Genomic DNA, 14,162 nt, shown 5'->3' on the forward strand with positions numbered 1-14,162 from the left:
AAAAAAAAACGATGTGCAAAAAGCATATTTTACATTCCTATGTTCTTCACATATAAAATAATGTACTTTTTATTATAAAATATATCTATCTATATAATGTATATAATGTATATATATATATATATATATATATATATATATATATATATATATATATATACAGTATATATGATACTGTTCATGTAAAATACATATCTATACCTATCTAGGGGAATATATAGGTATAGGTATATACAGATATATATTATTTAAATTGTATGTGAAGAACATTGGAATTAGAAATATTAATATTTCGCGTTGGGTATAGCGCTCTTGAATACACGCAGTCTGGTTAGAATTTGAGTATGGGTGTTAGTTTTTTTTTTTTGCAGTTTTCGCGCTTCATTGAAGTCCATGAAAGAATACGTTAACACGGTTGCAATATTGTTTTTTTGCACGCATCAGGTTTACGTATGCTTGCAAACTTTTTACTTTCAACAACAATTCTACGCACGCAAAAAGCATCCATCTAGTGTAGTTGACCCTTGAGTGGGAGAGCTAAATTGCGATCCAGTCATAATCTAGCTCTTAATTGCTACACTTTCATACATAGGGAACTATCTATCAAGCTCTGAATGGAGCATGAGGGCCCGTGTTTCTAGCGAGTCTTCAGACTCGCCAGAAACACAAGTTATGGAGCAGCAGTCATAACAACTGCTGCTCCATAACCCTGTCCGCCTGCTCTGAGCAGGCTGACAGGAATCGCCGGAATTCAACCCGATTGAGTACGATCGGGTTGATTGACACCCACTGCTGGTGGCCCATTGGCCACGAGTCTGCAGGGGGCGGCGTTGTGAGCTGCTGGTGCAATGCTGAATACGGAGAGCGTATTGCTCTCCGCATTCAGCTATGTCTTGTGGACCTGATCTGCACTGTCGGATCAGGTCCGCAAGACATTTGTTAAATAGACCTCATAGAATACAATCTTTTTTTAAAATAATGTCCCTTTTACTATCTGTTATAACATTTTTGGAATTCAACATGGATTCTTATACTTGTGGACTAATGGTAAACAGACACATCATCATCATTTTCAGTAGATTGTTACATATTACTACTGATTAAGATGTATAAAAATATAATTATGTGAAACAGAAAGTATCCCACTATGTGTGAGGTATGACTGAACTTCAAGATATTACTGTTACCATGGCAACAATCAATGTTATCCCATCGACTTACTGTACAGTGTGTTTTATTTAAGGTCACACTGTTTTCTCCTGACTAATTTAAATAGAGGTTTTACAAATGATCACATGCTAAGGCAGTACAGCTGTGCTTTGTTCCAAAGACATTTATGTTTAAGCCTGTTTTTGAGTTCTTTTTAATATTAAGTCAAATACATGTATTTAGCTCCCACTTTGTTTTCCTCTTTTAAAATATAAAAAGCTTTCTGAAAATTAAGAAGGTGATGCATTAAGATTAATTTGTACACAAATGTGACGCACGTTTGACATTATGTCAGGCGAGGAAACATTTCTCTTAAATCCATAAAAATATCATTTTGCAACCATGATCTTACATTGCCCTGAAAATCTTTGTCTTTTTAATTATATTAAAGATACAGCTGTCATTGGCCTAGATTCATTGGTGTTCAGTTGCTGGGGTGCCACTCGTAATAGTGGATTCATATCTATCTTTCCGAGTGTATTATTAGTGGGTGTTCCTGCTACAAACATTTACAACTCGCCAATACACAAAATCTTACACATGAAAAAAAAAACTTTTGCTAAGGGGTTAAAACATTTACAACAACTTCGGAAACGAACATTAAAAACGGTTAGTGTAAATCTAGAATACTTGCTTGTTTGTTTTCTTATAGAAAAGTTGCTTGATAGAGTGAATGGTGCCTTGGAAACCTTGCAGACAGGACGAGGTCTAACTGTGGGCATTACAGGGATGTACTCTGTATTTTTTCCCTAAGCCTCAGCCAAGTATGCAACTGCATAAATGCACAAATTACCTATGTGTAGAATCCTATCTCATGGTCGCGTCTTGACAAGGTTATCTTGTTTTTCTTTATCTTTCACTTTTTCAATGTTTTCTATATAAAGGGATTTTTCTCCTGTTTTGTTTGTTTTGTAAAGTAACAAAGGCGTTTTAGTAATGCCTTGAGAGTGTAACGTTTTCTATGTGATGAGAAGTGAATGGTTGCGAGATACATGCTGTATGCTTGAGTATACCTCTGAGAACCCATAACTCTAGCTATGAAAAGGGCTGGTAAAGATCTTTTCAAATTCCAGAGTTTTCGAGTTGTGATGTTCGGGCTAGGTTTTTTTTCTCCACAAGATATTCTTTTATGAATGGGTTTTATTGAATCTAGGCCACTCTATAATATAGGAATTTTGTGTCCAAGCTAAAAGGAACATTTAAAAAGGATGTGATATCCAAATGTTGAATCACATGAAAGTGATGCAGAATAACTTTAAAAAGCTGCCTAGAAAATGTCAACATGAACATCACTTTGAAAAAATGAAAGATATTTTACCTCAAAATGTCTTCTCACCAGATTAAGTGATCTGTAGCTCTGAGCTACTATTTTTACTGTCATCTAAATGGTGAAAAAACAGCTAATCAGCTTTAACAGTGCTGAGCTCAAATTTTGCTTTACTGTGATCTCATGAGATTTTTCACCAAAATCTGGAGGGAAATAAAGTAACGGCACCTGCACAAACTAATGAGGAAATTCTGAGGTAAAATATCTTTCTTTTTTACACAGAGATGTTCATGTGATATTTTCTAGTCAGGTTTTTAACAGATATGCTGCATCACTTGATTCAACATTTTGTAATCACCTTTAACTCTACATGCCCCTGCAACACAATGTATGCATGTATTACTTACAATTATGTTGCTCCTTAAAAATAATAGAAATCCTGGGCACTTTACATTGCTAACAAACCTGCATCATTTGAAACTAGCCATTCTTCAAAAAAGGGCTCATCTGAGCTCTTTTTCACATTTTAATTGTCTGATGATAAAGCTAATAACATGCGTCACCACCTGCCTTACAGATTCCTACAAAAGTGTACTCTTGTGCCAGTCTATAAGTTTCCTCTAGGTTTATTTAGAAAACTTCTTATCGAGTTAGAAACTAAAGATTCCCTTCTTATAGACTAAATGACCACTCTAATCTCTAAATTACATACTCCAATCATTAGAGCTTGTCATTTTTGTATCACTGTCCATAGCTAATTATGGGGTCAAACACAATCTATCGCCAATTTGCTCCCAAATTTGCTCAAGTGCATTAAAAGTCTGCAGAAAAGCTCCTGAAAAGGCCTTTTTGTTGTTAATTGCCTGTTTTTGAGATAGAAACTGACAGATACAATAACCCTTTCCCCCCTCTTAAGGTTAAAAGTAAAGGGCTTTTGAATTAACCCCTTTGTTCACTGTGGAAGTGAAATACTTGTTATATGTGGGACAGTAACCTATTGCAATCCGAATCCATCCTCACCACTGCTTAACCGTCTGAATGCCATTTGTATCTTGGCATACTAGACACTATCTTGTCACTTTTTATATTTGACAATTATTCTTTTTTTAAAAATGTATTAATTTTCTTTTGCTTGTTAAAGAACCATTTCCAGTTTTGAGTGATGATGCAAATTAAGGGTTTCTATTGAAAGGACTTTTAACTTTTAACAGTACTGAAACTGTAAAGTATGAACAAGCGCCATTGTAAAATTGTATCTGCATAGAAGATGTTCAAACAAGATTGGCTTTTGTGACTGGGTTTTTATAGGGGATTCGCCATCATGCATTCTAACATGGTCATAAGAGTGTGTCAGTGTGTGATTTATATTGGCTGTAGAATTTCATTTTTAAAGTGCACCCCCTGCTCACTGCTAACTTCATACCATGGTGCGAAGTGTCCTTTTCCAGCGAGCTACATAACTTTCAATAGGAGACATCTCGCCACTCACAGGGACTGCACCTTTCTTTACGCTAATTCCACCAGGGCAGCCCCTGCGAGGGTCGGCGACAAAAACAACATCTGAATTCAGAAGGTTAAGCAGTAGTGAGGATGGAAACAGACTGCAATAGGTTCCATTGGAACTCATGATTGTGCAATTCTGTTTTAAATCCTGGTTATGAAGACACCAGTACTCTTAGAGAAAATCACCACACTGCAAGTGTTACTTAGAATAAAACATTAAGAGAAAGAGTTTGCTCCACTCCATTAATAGATGTTGGGGTCTTGATGTGACTTTTCTCATAGATCCCATTAGCTGCACAGGATATCACATACTCAACACATATTGATATGTATATATTAACCTATACATATGTAAATGTATGCAATGCCCACTGTATAAAGCCTATACCAGGGGTTTTCAAACCTACCAGGACAGATTTTCCGGATATCTGAATTGGAGCACAGGTGGAATATTCAGCTAATTAGTAAACATGGTTATTAATCTGCTCTCACCCAAGGTAATGCTAGAAATCTGGCTTGTTAGGGGGGCCTGAGGACAGGTTTGAAAACCCCTGGCATATGCAATAGCGATCAATAGAGCTTTAATGAATTAATACCATGTATGCTTATATACCCTGCAATGTCTCCTGTGGCCACTTCAGAGAGTTTTGCACATGTGCAAGATAATAATAGACTGTTTCCAACTAGATGTCCAAAATGCTATTTTGAGGTTTTATTAAGTGCTTTCAGGTGTTGAATTTGAAAAGATGTTGGAAAGTGTCTCAAAAATGGATTGGGATCACTGAAAACTTTTTGGCCCCATAGAAAAAATGGGCTTTTAGAGCGGATCTGAAAACATGATTGCGGGTTCGGGAAAAAGCAAAAAATGCATTATTGTAATCCAATTGTATCGTAATTTGCCTTTTTTTTAACAGAAAAAACCCTGAAAAGACCTCAGCAGATAGATTGTGTTCGACCACAATGTGTTTTAATCCTACATGTTGGAGGTGCAGCTCCCAAGCAGCACACAGCTAGTGAGCCAATCAGCAGCAGCAGTCGCGCATAGCCACCAGTCATTAAAGTCCTGCTTGGGAGCTGCAACGTGGCTCTCAAGTGTGATTCCCCTATGTGTTTATTTTTACCTATGTGCTTAAATAAAGGAGTTACTTGAACTCAAAGGTTTAAATGCAGAGACACTTGGATAAAATTTAATTTTAAAGCTAAATATCTCTCTAAACATTAGGAACACCATACCATATAAACAAGCATCACTACTAATATATTGACCTAGTCAAGCAATGCACTTAGTCAAAGCCTATAAAGCAGATACTGTAAATACTCTTGAACTAATTATTGTAATTAATTGTCCTTTGATATTTTAGAGCAATAAACTTCAAGTTTTCAACTGGCAAATATCTTACAAAACCTGAACAGATTCATTTTGTGCATTGGAAGGCACAAATCTGATCATTTCAATAGCTTGTTTTATAAGCATTCAATATTACATTATCTGAAAAAATCAAATGCCGCATGGTCCTATTAAACTTATTGGGATAACCAAATGACCTTTTGTTTTATAAAAAACAGTATCATCTCATCCATCTTACAATGCAGAACAGCAAAATCCACTGTTACTACTAATTACAAATGATGGGCTAGATTACAAGTGGTGTGCTAAGCAACATTGCGCCTGTGTTAACTTGCGCATATATTACAAGGGCAAGTAAACGTGTTCGCTTGAGCACAAACAAATTTAATGTGTGTTGGGTTTGCAAAAGTGGGGAACTAGTGAAAAGCGTAAGAGTTAAAAAAAATGTGCACCAAACACAACATAAAAACATTAAAGTAAAGCATTACACTCTATATACACTATCTGATAAAAATGATTAATATAAATATCAATAAAAATGTATATAAAGGTTAAAAGGTATATGGTATATGACAAGGTATTTAAATGAAAAGGCCTATAATATGTGTGTGTGTAGATATATATATATATATATATATATATATATATATATATATATATGGACAAAGAGAACAATTTGTGACAACGGCGCAAAAATAGGTGATGCTAGAAAAAAGTCCTGAAAAGAAATATTTTTATATATAAATGGAGTGTAGATAGCTCACTATGCAGCCCCAAAATTACTTATTAGAAAAGTGGGATCCCCAAACCCCACAAGACCAATAGAGACCAAAAAATATAGAACCAAGAGAAGGTAAAATATAGAGGCGCTTAGTAAAAAGAGCTAATTACTGTATCTATAATAAGACACATATAGTGCAAAAAGTCACAATATTGGACTGCTGAATGATATAGGGGGGATGGAAAAAAACAGATACATATATAAAACTGTCACAGTGTATAAATTGAAATTATATTGCAAATATCAAATACCTGAAGCTATCTGTAGTATATATAGAGACTTGTCTAGCAGATGGTGTTGTTATTGCTAGAACACCACAGGTGACAGAAAAGATTCACAGTACCTACAATTAGTACAGGCAATTATAAAGGAAAAACCACAAAAATGTGCATGCAAATAGAGTCCATATGTGATACTTTTGTGCAAAAAAGGAAAAGGTGGAAATCCCAAAGTGGCGGATCACACTATCCCCTCAGGGGGTTCTACTTACTCTCCTTTACCTCAATCTGTATGAGGTAAGTGTTGCGTGGGGTAAGTAGAAAGTCCTTCCTTGTAGTGGCAAGTATCCTATGGCTTGTTTCTTGTCTTCCAATGCTTTCACTCACATAGATGAAATGGGAAAAGCAGAGAGATAATAATAGTGCAACCCCGTTAATATGGATTTATATGCACAGTAATGTATGAAATAGCACTCACACTAGGCAACCTCAAATGGATATGAGGTATTTTATTAGCATAATGAAGTAAAACCAGATATTGGCATGAACATTGCAATTAGCATTAGCAGTATTCGGTTTTTTTTTAAAAACGGTTTAGTGCAAGACCAATATAGCACAGTTCAAAAGCCGTACAATGGCATAAAATATAAGTACATAGAAGTCCTAACGCGTTTCGAAGGTCTACAAACATACACGACCTTCTTCAGAGGAAAAAAGATTACCGACTGTAAATAAGTCCGTCGGATTTAAAGCGGAGCTGCGACACGCCCCTATGAACTCCAATTGGATCCTCAGATCACATGACCTTCAGTAGCGCGATACAAAGTGAAGTAAGGGCTGCCAAAGTTGTTATTGGCATTAGTGGAGAAGTATTGGCTGTTCAAGTAATCCATTAGAACGACACTTTGGAGCTTGTAATAAGTTATAAGCAGCAGTGATTTAAAATGCCGCCCGTACAAGCTTTGTCTACACTTATATAACTGACAGATTAGAACACCCTTAGTAGACAACAAATAGCACATATTGCGTGTAGTAATTACATAGAAAACATTTAAAAATATACATTGGTACGCAAGGTAAATAAATACATGGGTTGAAATTCATATAGTACAATACATCTAGGTATTTCTATAAAAAATTCAAATACATAACATTCCAATAAATAATTAGTAATATTTACATAAAAACATGAAATACATATATTTAAATATATTTAAATTTAAAAATTAATATCAAAAATACAACTTAATATGATATAAATTTGATATAAAAATATATATACAAATAAATTTATTATAGAAAAAAAGAGAATATTTTAAAAGACCTTCATTGTCAAAAATACAATAGGGTACCCCAGTATACCTACTTAATGTATAAATATAATGGAAAAATTAATGTATAGAGGGTAGGAATCCAGAAATCAATGAGATATGCATTGGAACTAATACTGGTTAACTGTAAATGTTAATAGAGATTTAGTATATATATATATACATATAAAGAAATATATATACATACATATATATATACACTAAAAAAGGAAGGGTATTGTGAACCAAGATGCCAGGACTGCAAAGCCACAAAAAATAAAAAATATATAAAAAATACACATGAAAATCCAAATAAAAATCCAAATAAAAAAGAGAGAGGGGGGGGGTGGAAAGAGAGTAAATATTCTTATTCTGGTAGGAAATATTTAAGTTGATATGCTAAGTTAAAAAGGCCGCCAGGTCGATATCCTTATTTAAACCTTTAGGATTCAAGGAACCTGAATTGCCTGTACTAATTGTAGGTACTGTGAATCTTTTCTGTCACCTATGGTGTTCTAGCAATAACAACACCATCTGCTAGACTAGTCTCTATATATACTACAGATAGCTTCAGGTATTTGATATTTGCAATATAATTTCAATTTATACACTGTGACAGTTTTATATATGTATCTGTTTTTTTCCATCCCCCCTATATCATTCAGCAGTCCAATATTGTAACTTTTTGCACTATATGTGTCTTATTATAGATACAGTAATTAGCTCTTTTTACTAAGCGCCTCTATATTTTACCTTCTCTTGGTTCTATATATATATATATATATATATATATATATATATATATATATATATATATATACATATACATAGAGGCCTATTTAACAAAGGTCTGTCGGACCTGATCCGACAGTGCGGATCAGGTCCGACAGACCTCGCTGAATGCGGAGAGCAATACGCTCTCCATATTCAGCATTGCACCAGCAGCTCTTGTGAGCTGCTGGTGCAAAGCCGCCTCCTGCAGACTCGCGGCCAATAGGCCGCCAGTAGGGGGTTGTCAATCAACCTGATCGTACTCGATCGGGTTGAATTGTGGCGATCTCTGTCCGCCTCCTCAGAGCAGGCGGACAGGTTATGGAGCAGCGGTCTTTAGACCACTGCCCCATAACTTGAGTTTCTGGCGAGTCTGAAGACTCGATAGAAACACGGGCCCTCAAGCTCCATTCGGAGCTTGATAAATGGGCCTCTTCATGTCTAAATATGTGTACGTGTGTGTGTATATATATATATCTATACAGGGAGTGCAGAATTATTAGGCAAGTTGTATTTTTGAGGATTAATTTTATTATTGAACAACAACCATGTTCTCAATGAACCCAAAAAACTCATTAATATCAAAGCTGAATAGTTTTGGAAGTAGTTTTTAGTTTGTTTTTAGTTATAGCTATTTTAGGGGGATATCTGTGTGTGCAGGTGACTATTACTGTGCATAATTATTAGGCAACTTAACAAAAAACAAATATATACCCATTTCAATTATTTATTTTTACCAGTGAAACCAATATAACATCTCAACATTCACAAATATACATTTCTGACATTCAAAAACAAAACAAAAACAAATCAGTGACCAATATAGCCACCTTTCTTTGCAAGGACACTAAAAAGCCTGCCATCCATGGATTCTGTCAGTGTTTTGATCTGTTCACCATCAACATTGCGTGCAGCAGCAACCACAGCCTCCCAGACACTGTTCAGAGAGGTGTACTGTTTTCCCTCCTTGTAAATCTCACATTTGATGATGGACCACAGGTTCTCAATGGGGTTCAGATCAGGTGAACAAGGAGGCCATGTCATTAGATTTTCTTCTTTTATACCCTTTCTTGCCAGCCACGCTGTGGAGTACTTGGACGCGTGTGATGGAGCATTGTCCTGCATGAAAATCATGTTTTTCTTGAAGGATTCAGACTTCTTCCTGTACCACTGCTTGAAGAAGGTGTCTTCCAGAAACTGGCAATAGGACTGGGAGTTGAGCTTGACTCCATCCTCAACCCGAAAAGGCCCCACAAGCTCATCTTTGATGATACCAGCCCAAACCAGTACTCCACCTCCACCTTGCTGGCGTCTGAGTCGGACTGGAGCTCTCTGCCCTTTACCAATCTAGCCACGGGCCCATCCATCTGGCCCATCAAGACTCACTCTCATTTCATCAGTCCATAAAACCTTAGAAAAATCAGTCTTGAAATATTTCTTGGCCCAGTCTTGACGTTTCAGCTTGTGTGTCTTGTTCAGTGGTGGTCGTCTTTCAGCCTTTCTTACCTTGGCCATGTCTCTGAGTATTGCACACCTTGTGCTTTTGGGCACTCCAGTGATGTTGCAGCTCTGAAATATGGCGAAACTGGTGGCAAGTGGCATCTTGGCAGCTGCACGCTTGACTTTTCTCAGTTCATGGGCAGTTATTTTGCGCCTTGGTTTTTCCACACGCTTCTTGCGACCCTGTTGACTATTTTGAATGAAACGCTTGATTGTTCGATGATCACGCTTCAGAAGCTTTGCAATTTTAAGAGTGCTGCATCCCTCTGCAAGATATCTCACTATTTTTGACTTTTCTGAGCCTGTCAAGTCCTTCTTTTGACCCATTTTGCCAAAGGAAAGGAAGTTGCCTAATAATTATGCATATAGGGTGTTGATGTCATTAGACCACACCCCTTCTCATTACAGAGATGCACATCACCTAATATGCTTAATTGGTAGTAGACTTTCGAGCCTATACAGCTTGCAGTAAGACAACATGCATAAAGAGGATGATGTGGTCAAAATACTCATTTGCCTAATAATTCTGCACTCCCTGTACATGTGTATTTATGTATTTATATATGTATATATATATATATATATATATATATATATATATATATATATATATATACACACACACAAATATATATATTCCAATGTTCTTCACATAGTAGAAAATGTTCTTAGTGTTTTTAAATATATATTCCTATATGGAATAAACTGGAATAAAAAATATTAATAACTACCTTTGGGTTTAGTACTGCAGGTCTAAAGCGGTGTTGGGTTAGCGTGAGAGCTATAAGTGGGTTTTTTTTACAGCTTGCTCCATTAAAGTCTATGGGGAGAAGAAGTTAGAGCTAACCTGCCCTCGCTAATTAGCGCACCAATTGTAATCTGGCCCTATATGTGGTAAGTATTAGACAAACTACCATTGTAAGGCATGAAACGTAAGATTTGTGTGCCACTTATTATATTTTATTTTAACCTTATACCCTACAATTGCCTTAATGTAATTAATTAATGCTACTTACCATCTTGTTGACCAGGAAGAGTCTGGGGGCTCTGCATTCTTTCTTCAAGGTTGGAGCTAAGGTCAGAGTTTACCGCTGACATCCTAGTTGAGTCACTCAAATCAAATTCATCACTTTCTATAGAGCTCTCATCCTGTAAACATATATAAAGTTTATGTTGTGAGACACTAAGGAAACAAGACAACTCCATTGTTACACCACATTTCACAAAGTTGTTTTGCTAACCCATCAATTTGAATTAATTGCAGTGCATATTTCAGTCTATTTAATGACTCATTCAGAGGCGTAACTAGAAACCATAGGGCCCAGGTGCAAGAATCTAAGAAGGGCTCACCCACCCCCCTACCCACCCTCAGGTGCCCAGTCGCAGTTGCGACCCCTGCACCCCCTGTGGTTTCGCCCCTGGACTCATTACAGCATGCTTTTTAAAAAGGGGGCACAGTCTTCCTTTTATTTTACAATAATGCAGTGGTTTGAATATGCTGCACATTAGGCGCCTTTCATCTTTTATTGCTTTTTACTTACAGGTTCATTTTTTTTTTATTAATTTGCATGGTCTTATAGCAAATGTTAGAAAATCTAGTCACTGAAATAAAAAAAATATCATTTGCACTTTTATATAAGCAATATCAGATGAGCAGTGTTTAGTGTTGTGTATCTGTGCTGCTAAACTAACCAAACCTAATAATACATCTATGACACAAGTGCTTTGTTTAAAGAGAATACAATTTAACTTTAAATTATATCATTTTACAATACACTTTCATTTGTCAAAATTCTTCTAAGGAAAAAAAAAAATCAGATTCTGTGATAAATGACTTGTGCAAAAAGCTTTGTTCATGATCATCCGGCATGTCCATGCATCAAGTCCTATATTACATCATGATCATCAGTACTTTGTCGATGTGTGACTATTGTATATGCTTGTCTGCAGCTTATCTAGGTTAGCTCAGTTCACAAAAAGGGTTATCTCAAAATGTTTGATAACCGTATTCAGAGGCAACTTTGCCTTCAAAAGTTCACTACATAATTACCTTAAAGCCTTTAGCTTGCAGGCTAAATCCACTATAAGTAAGCTTTATAGCGTGCATCGGGTTGTGCTAATCTAATGCGTGCAAAAAGCCGAACTTAGAATATTGCACACGCATTAACGTATTTCCACATAGAAGTCAACGGATTATAACACCCTACTTGCGCTAACCTGATTGCATATTCTCACGTGCGCTAACCCAACATGATAATATTAATATATATTAATATTTATATGTTCTTCACATAGCAAATATATATATATATATATATATATATATATATACACAAACACACACACATGATTAAAAAGTATATAGGTATAAATATATACAAATATATAAATAGGAATATCTATTTATAAATACTTAGAACATATTCTGCTATGTGCAGAAAATTGAAATGTGAGATATTTATAGTAAACATATAGTTAAAACCTTTATTAAATATGAATATTGCATAAATATGCTTTTACATGTTTTCATCTGCTTGACTGCAAAGGGCTCCAATGCGCTTAAATATATGGCTACATATGTATTTATGTGTTGATATGTATGTAAATACATATATAAAAACAAGAGTATTACATTGAGCAATGATACTTTTTTATTGGACTAACTATACATTTATAATAGGACAAGCTTTCGGAAGAGTGTCTTCCTTTTTCAAGTCTGAAGCAATACTGACCAATTTGATGGAATTTACAGATTATATCTTAAAACACAGGCTAAAATGACAAAGTGTTACAGAGGTCTGAATGCAGGGGGAGGAGGGGGTGTCGTAAAAATCATGATTGGGGTTTAGGAGAAAGGCAGATAGTGTCAGTAAAAGATAACAGTCAGAGGAAATATATGGTAATACACAAAGCATATAGTGACAAAGTTATATATCAACATAGAATCCATATGAATAAAGATGGGAAATTAGGTATACAGGGGAATATAAGATAGTCAAAAAAGGAGAAAGAAAAGACAAAAAAAGGGGAATAATAATAATGACAAAAGTGTGGACATAGATGTACCTGTGTACCTATGCATAGAGAGTGTGGAATATACAAAGTAAGTGACTACAGTATATGAAAGTACATTACAAACATTTTTGATAATGAGTCCACATTTAGTCCAGAATTTAGCAAGTTGAAGTGCGTTATCATTTTCATTTCAAAGGTTTTTCTTTCCATGGTGTTTTGAAGTTGCCTCTGAGAATCTTGATTTCGAGATTTTGGATGGAGTGGTCAGGTTGGGTGAAATGGTGACCAACAGGGGTACAGTATTTTGTTTCACAGTGGTCTTTGATTGAGTGTCTGTGTAAGTTCATCTGAAGGTGCAGTTTTTGGCTTGTTTCTCCAATATAACATCCCACTTCACATGCAGTGCAATGTATCATGTATACCACATTTGCAGATATACATGAATATGCCCCTTTCACAAATGTGTTGACATAGTTTGCAGAGAGCTTTGTTGCAGCATTTGGTTTCATTCTGGGTGTTCTTTTTATCAAGGGGTAGCTTTCTGTGGACCAGTTTCTGTTTTAGGTTGGGTGGTTGTCTGAGTGCCAGGATAGGGGTTTTTGGACATTTGTTTGAGTGTGGGATCCTCTAAGAGTAGTGCCTGTAAGTATTTTATGATTTTCATCTTCCTTCTACAGCAGGGTTATATTTGACAACTAGTGGGATACGCAATATGTTTTTCTTCTCCCTGTATTGTAGCAAGTGTTCACGTGGGGTATTAAGGGCATAGTTAATTTGTTTGTTTATAACCCTTGTTTTGTAACCTTTTTCCCTGAATGATTGGGACAGTGTGATGAGGTGTTTGTCACGGTCCTTGGTGTCTGAGCAAATTCTGTGATATCCGGTGGCCTTACTGTAGATTATGGATTTTTTAATGTGATTGGGGTGGGAGCTAGAGCTGTGGAGGTAGCTGCATCTATCTGTTGGTTTCCTGTATACAGATGAGTGTAGTTTGCCATTTGTGATGGATATTGTTGTATCAAGTAAGCTGACACAGTCTCTAGAAAAGTCAATTTTAAGCTTGATTGATGCATGAAATAGATTAAATGATTTATGAAAATGTTCTAGGTTTTTTTCTCCTTCTGTCCATATGATGAAAATATAATCTATGTAGCGAAAGTATTTGAAGGGTTTGTGAGGGTGAGTAGCTAGGAATCTCTGTTCTAAATCAGCCATAAAGGGGTTTGCATACTGTGGTGCC

At 35.8% G+C, this 14,162-nt stretch overlaps 1 protein-coding gene across 7 annotated transcripts in view; it reads right to left on the reverse strand.

Annotated features, from left to right (window-relative positions):
• Nucleotides 1–14,162, reverse strand: part of NOL4 (nucleolar protein 4) — a 665,641-nt gene that overhangs the window by 293,885 nt on the left and 357,594 nt on the right. For all 7 annotated transcript variants that reach the window (XM_053715015.1, XM_053715014.1, XM_053715011.1 and 4 more), the window contains one exon: nt 10,924–11,056. In XM_053715015.1, coding sequence (XP_053570990.1) covers nt 10,924–11,056 — 133 coding nt within the window. The remainder of the gene's footprint in view (nt 1–10,923; nt 11,057–14,162) is intronic.

The sequence above is a fragment of the Bombina bombina genome, chromosome 5, assembly GCF_027579735.1.
Source record: "Bombina bombina isolate aBomBom1 chromosome 5, aBomBom1.pri, whole genome shotgun sequence".
NCBI lineage: Eukaryota > Metazoa > Chordata > Amphibia > Anura > Bombinatoridae > Bombina > Bombina bombina.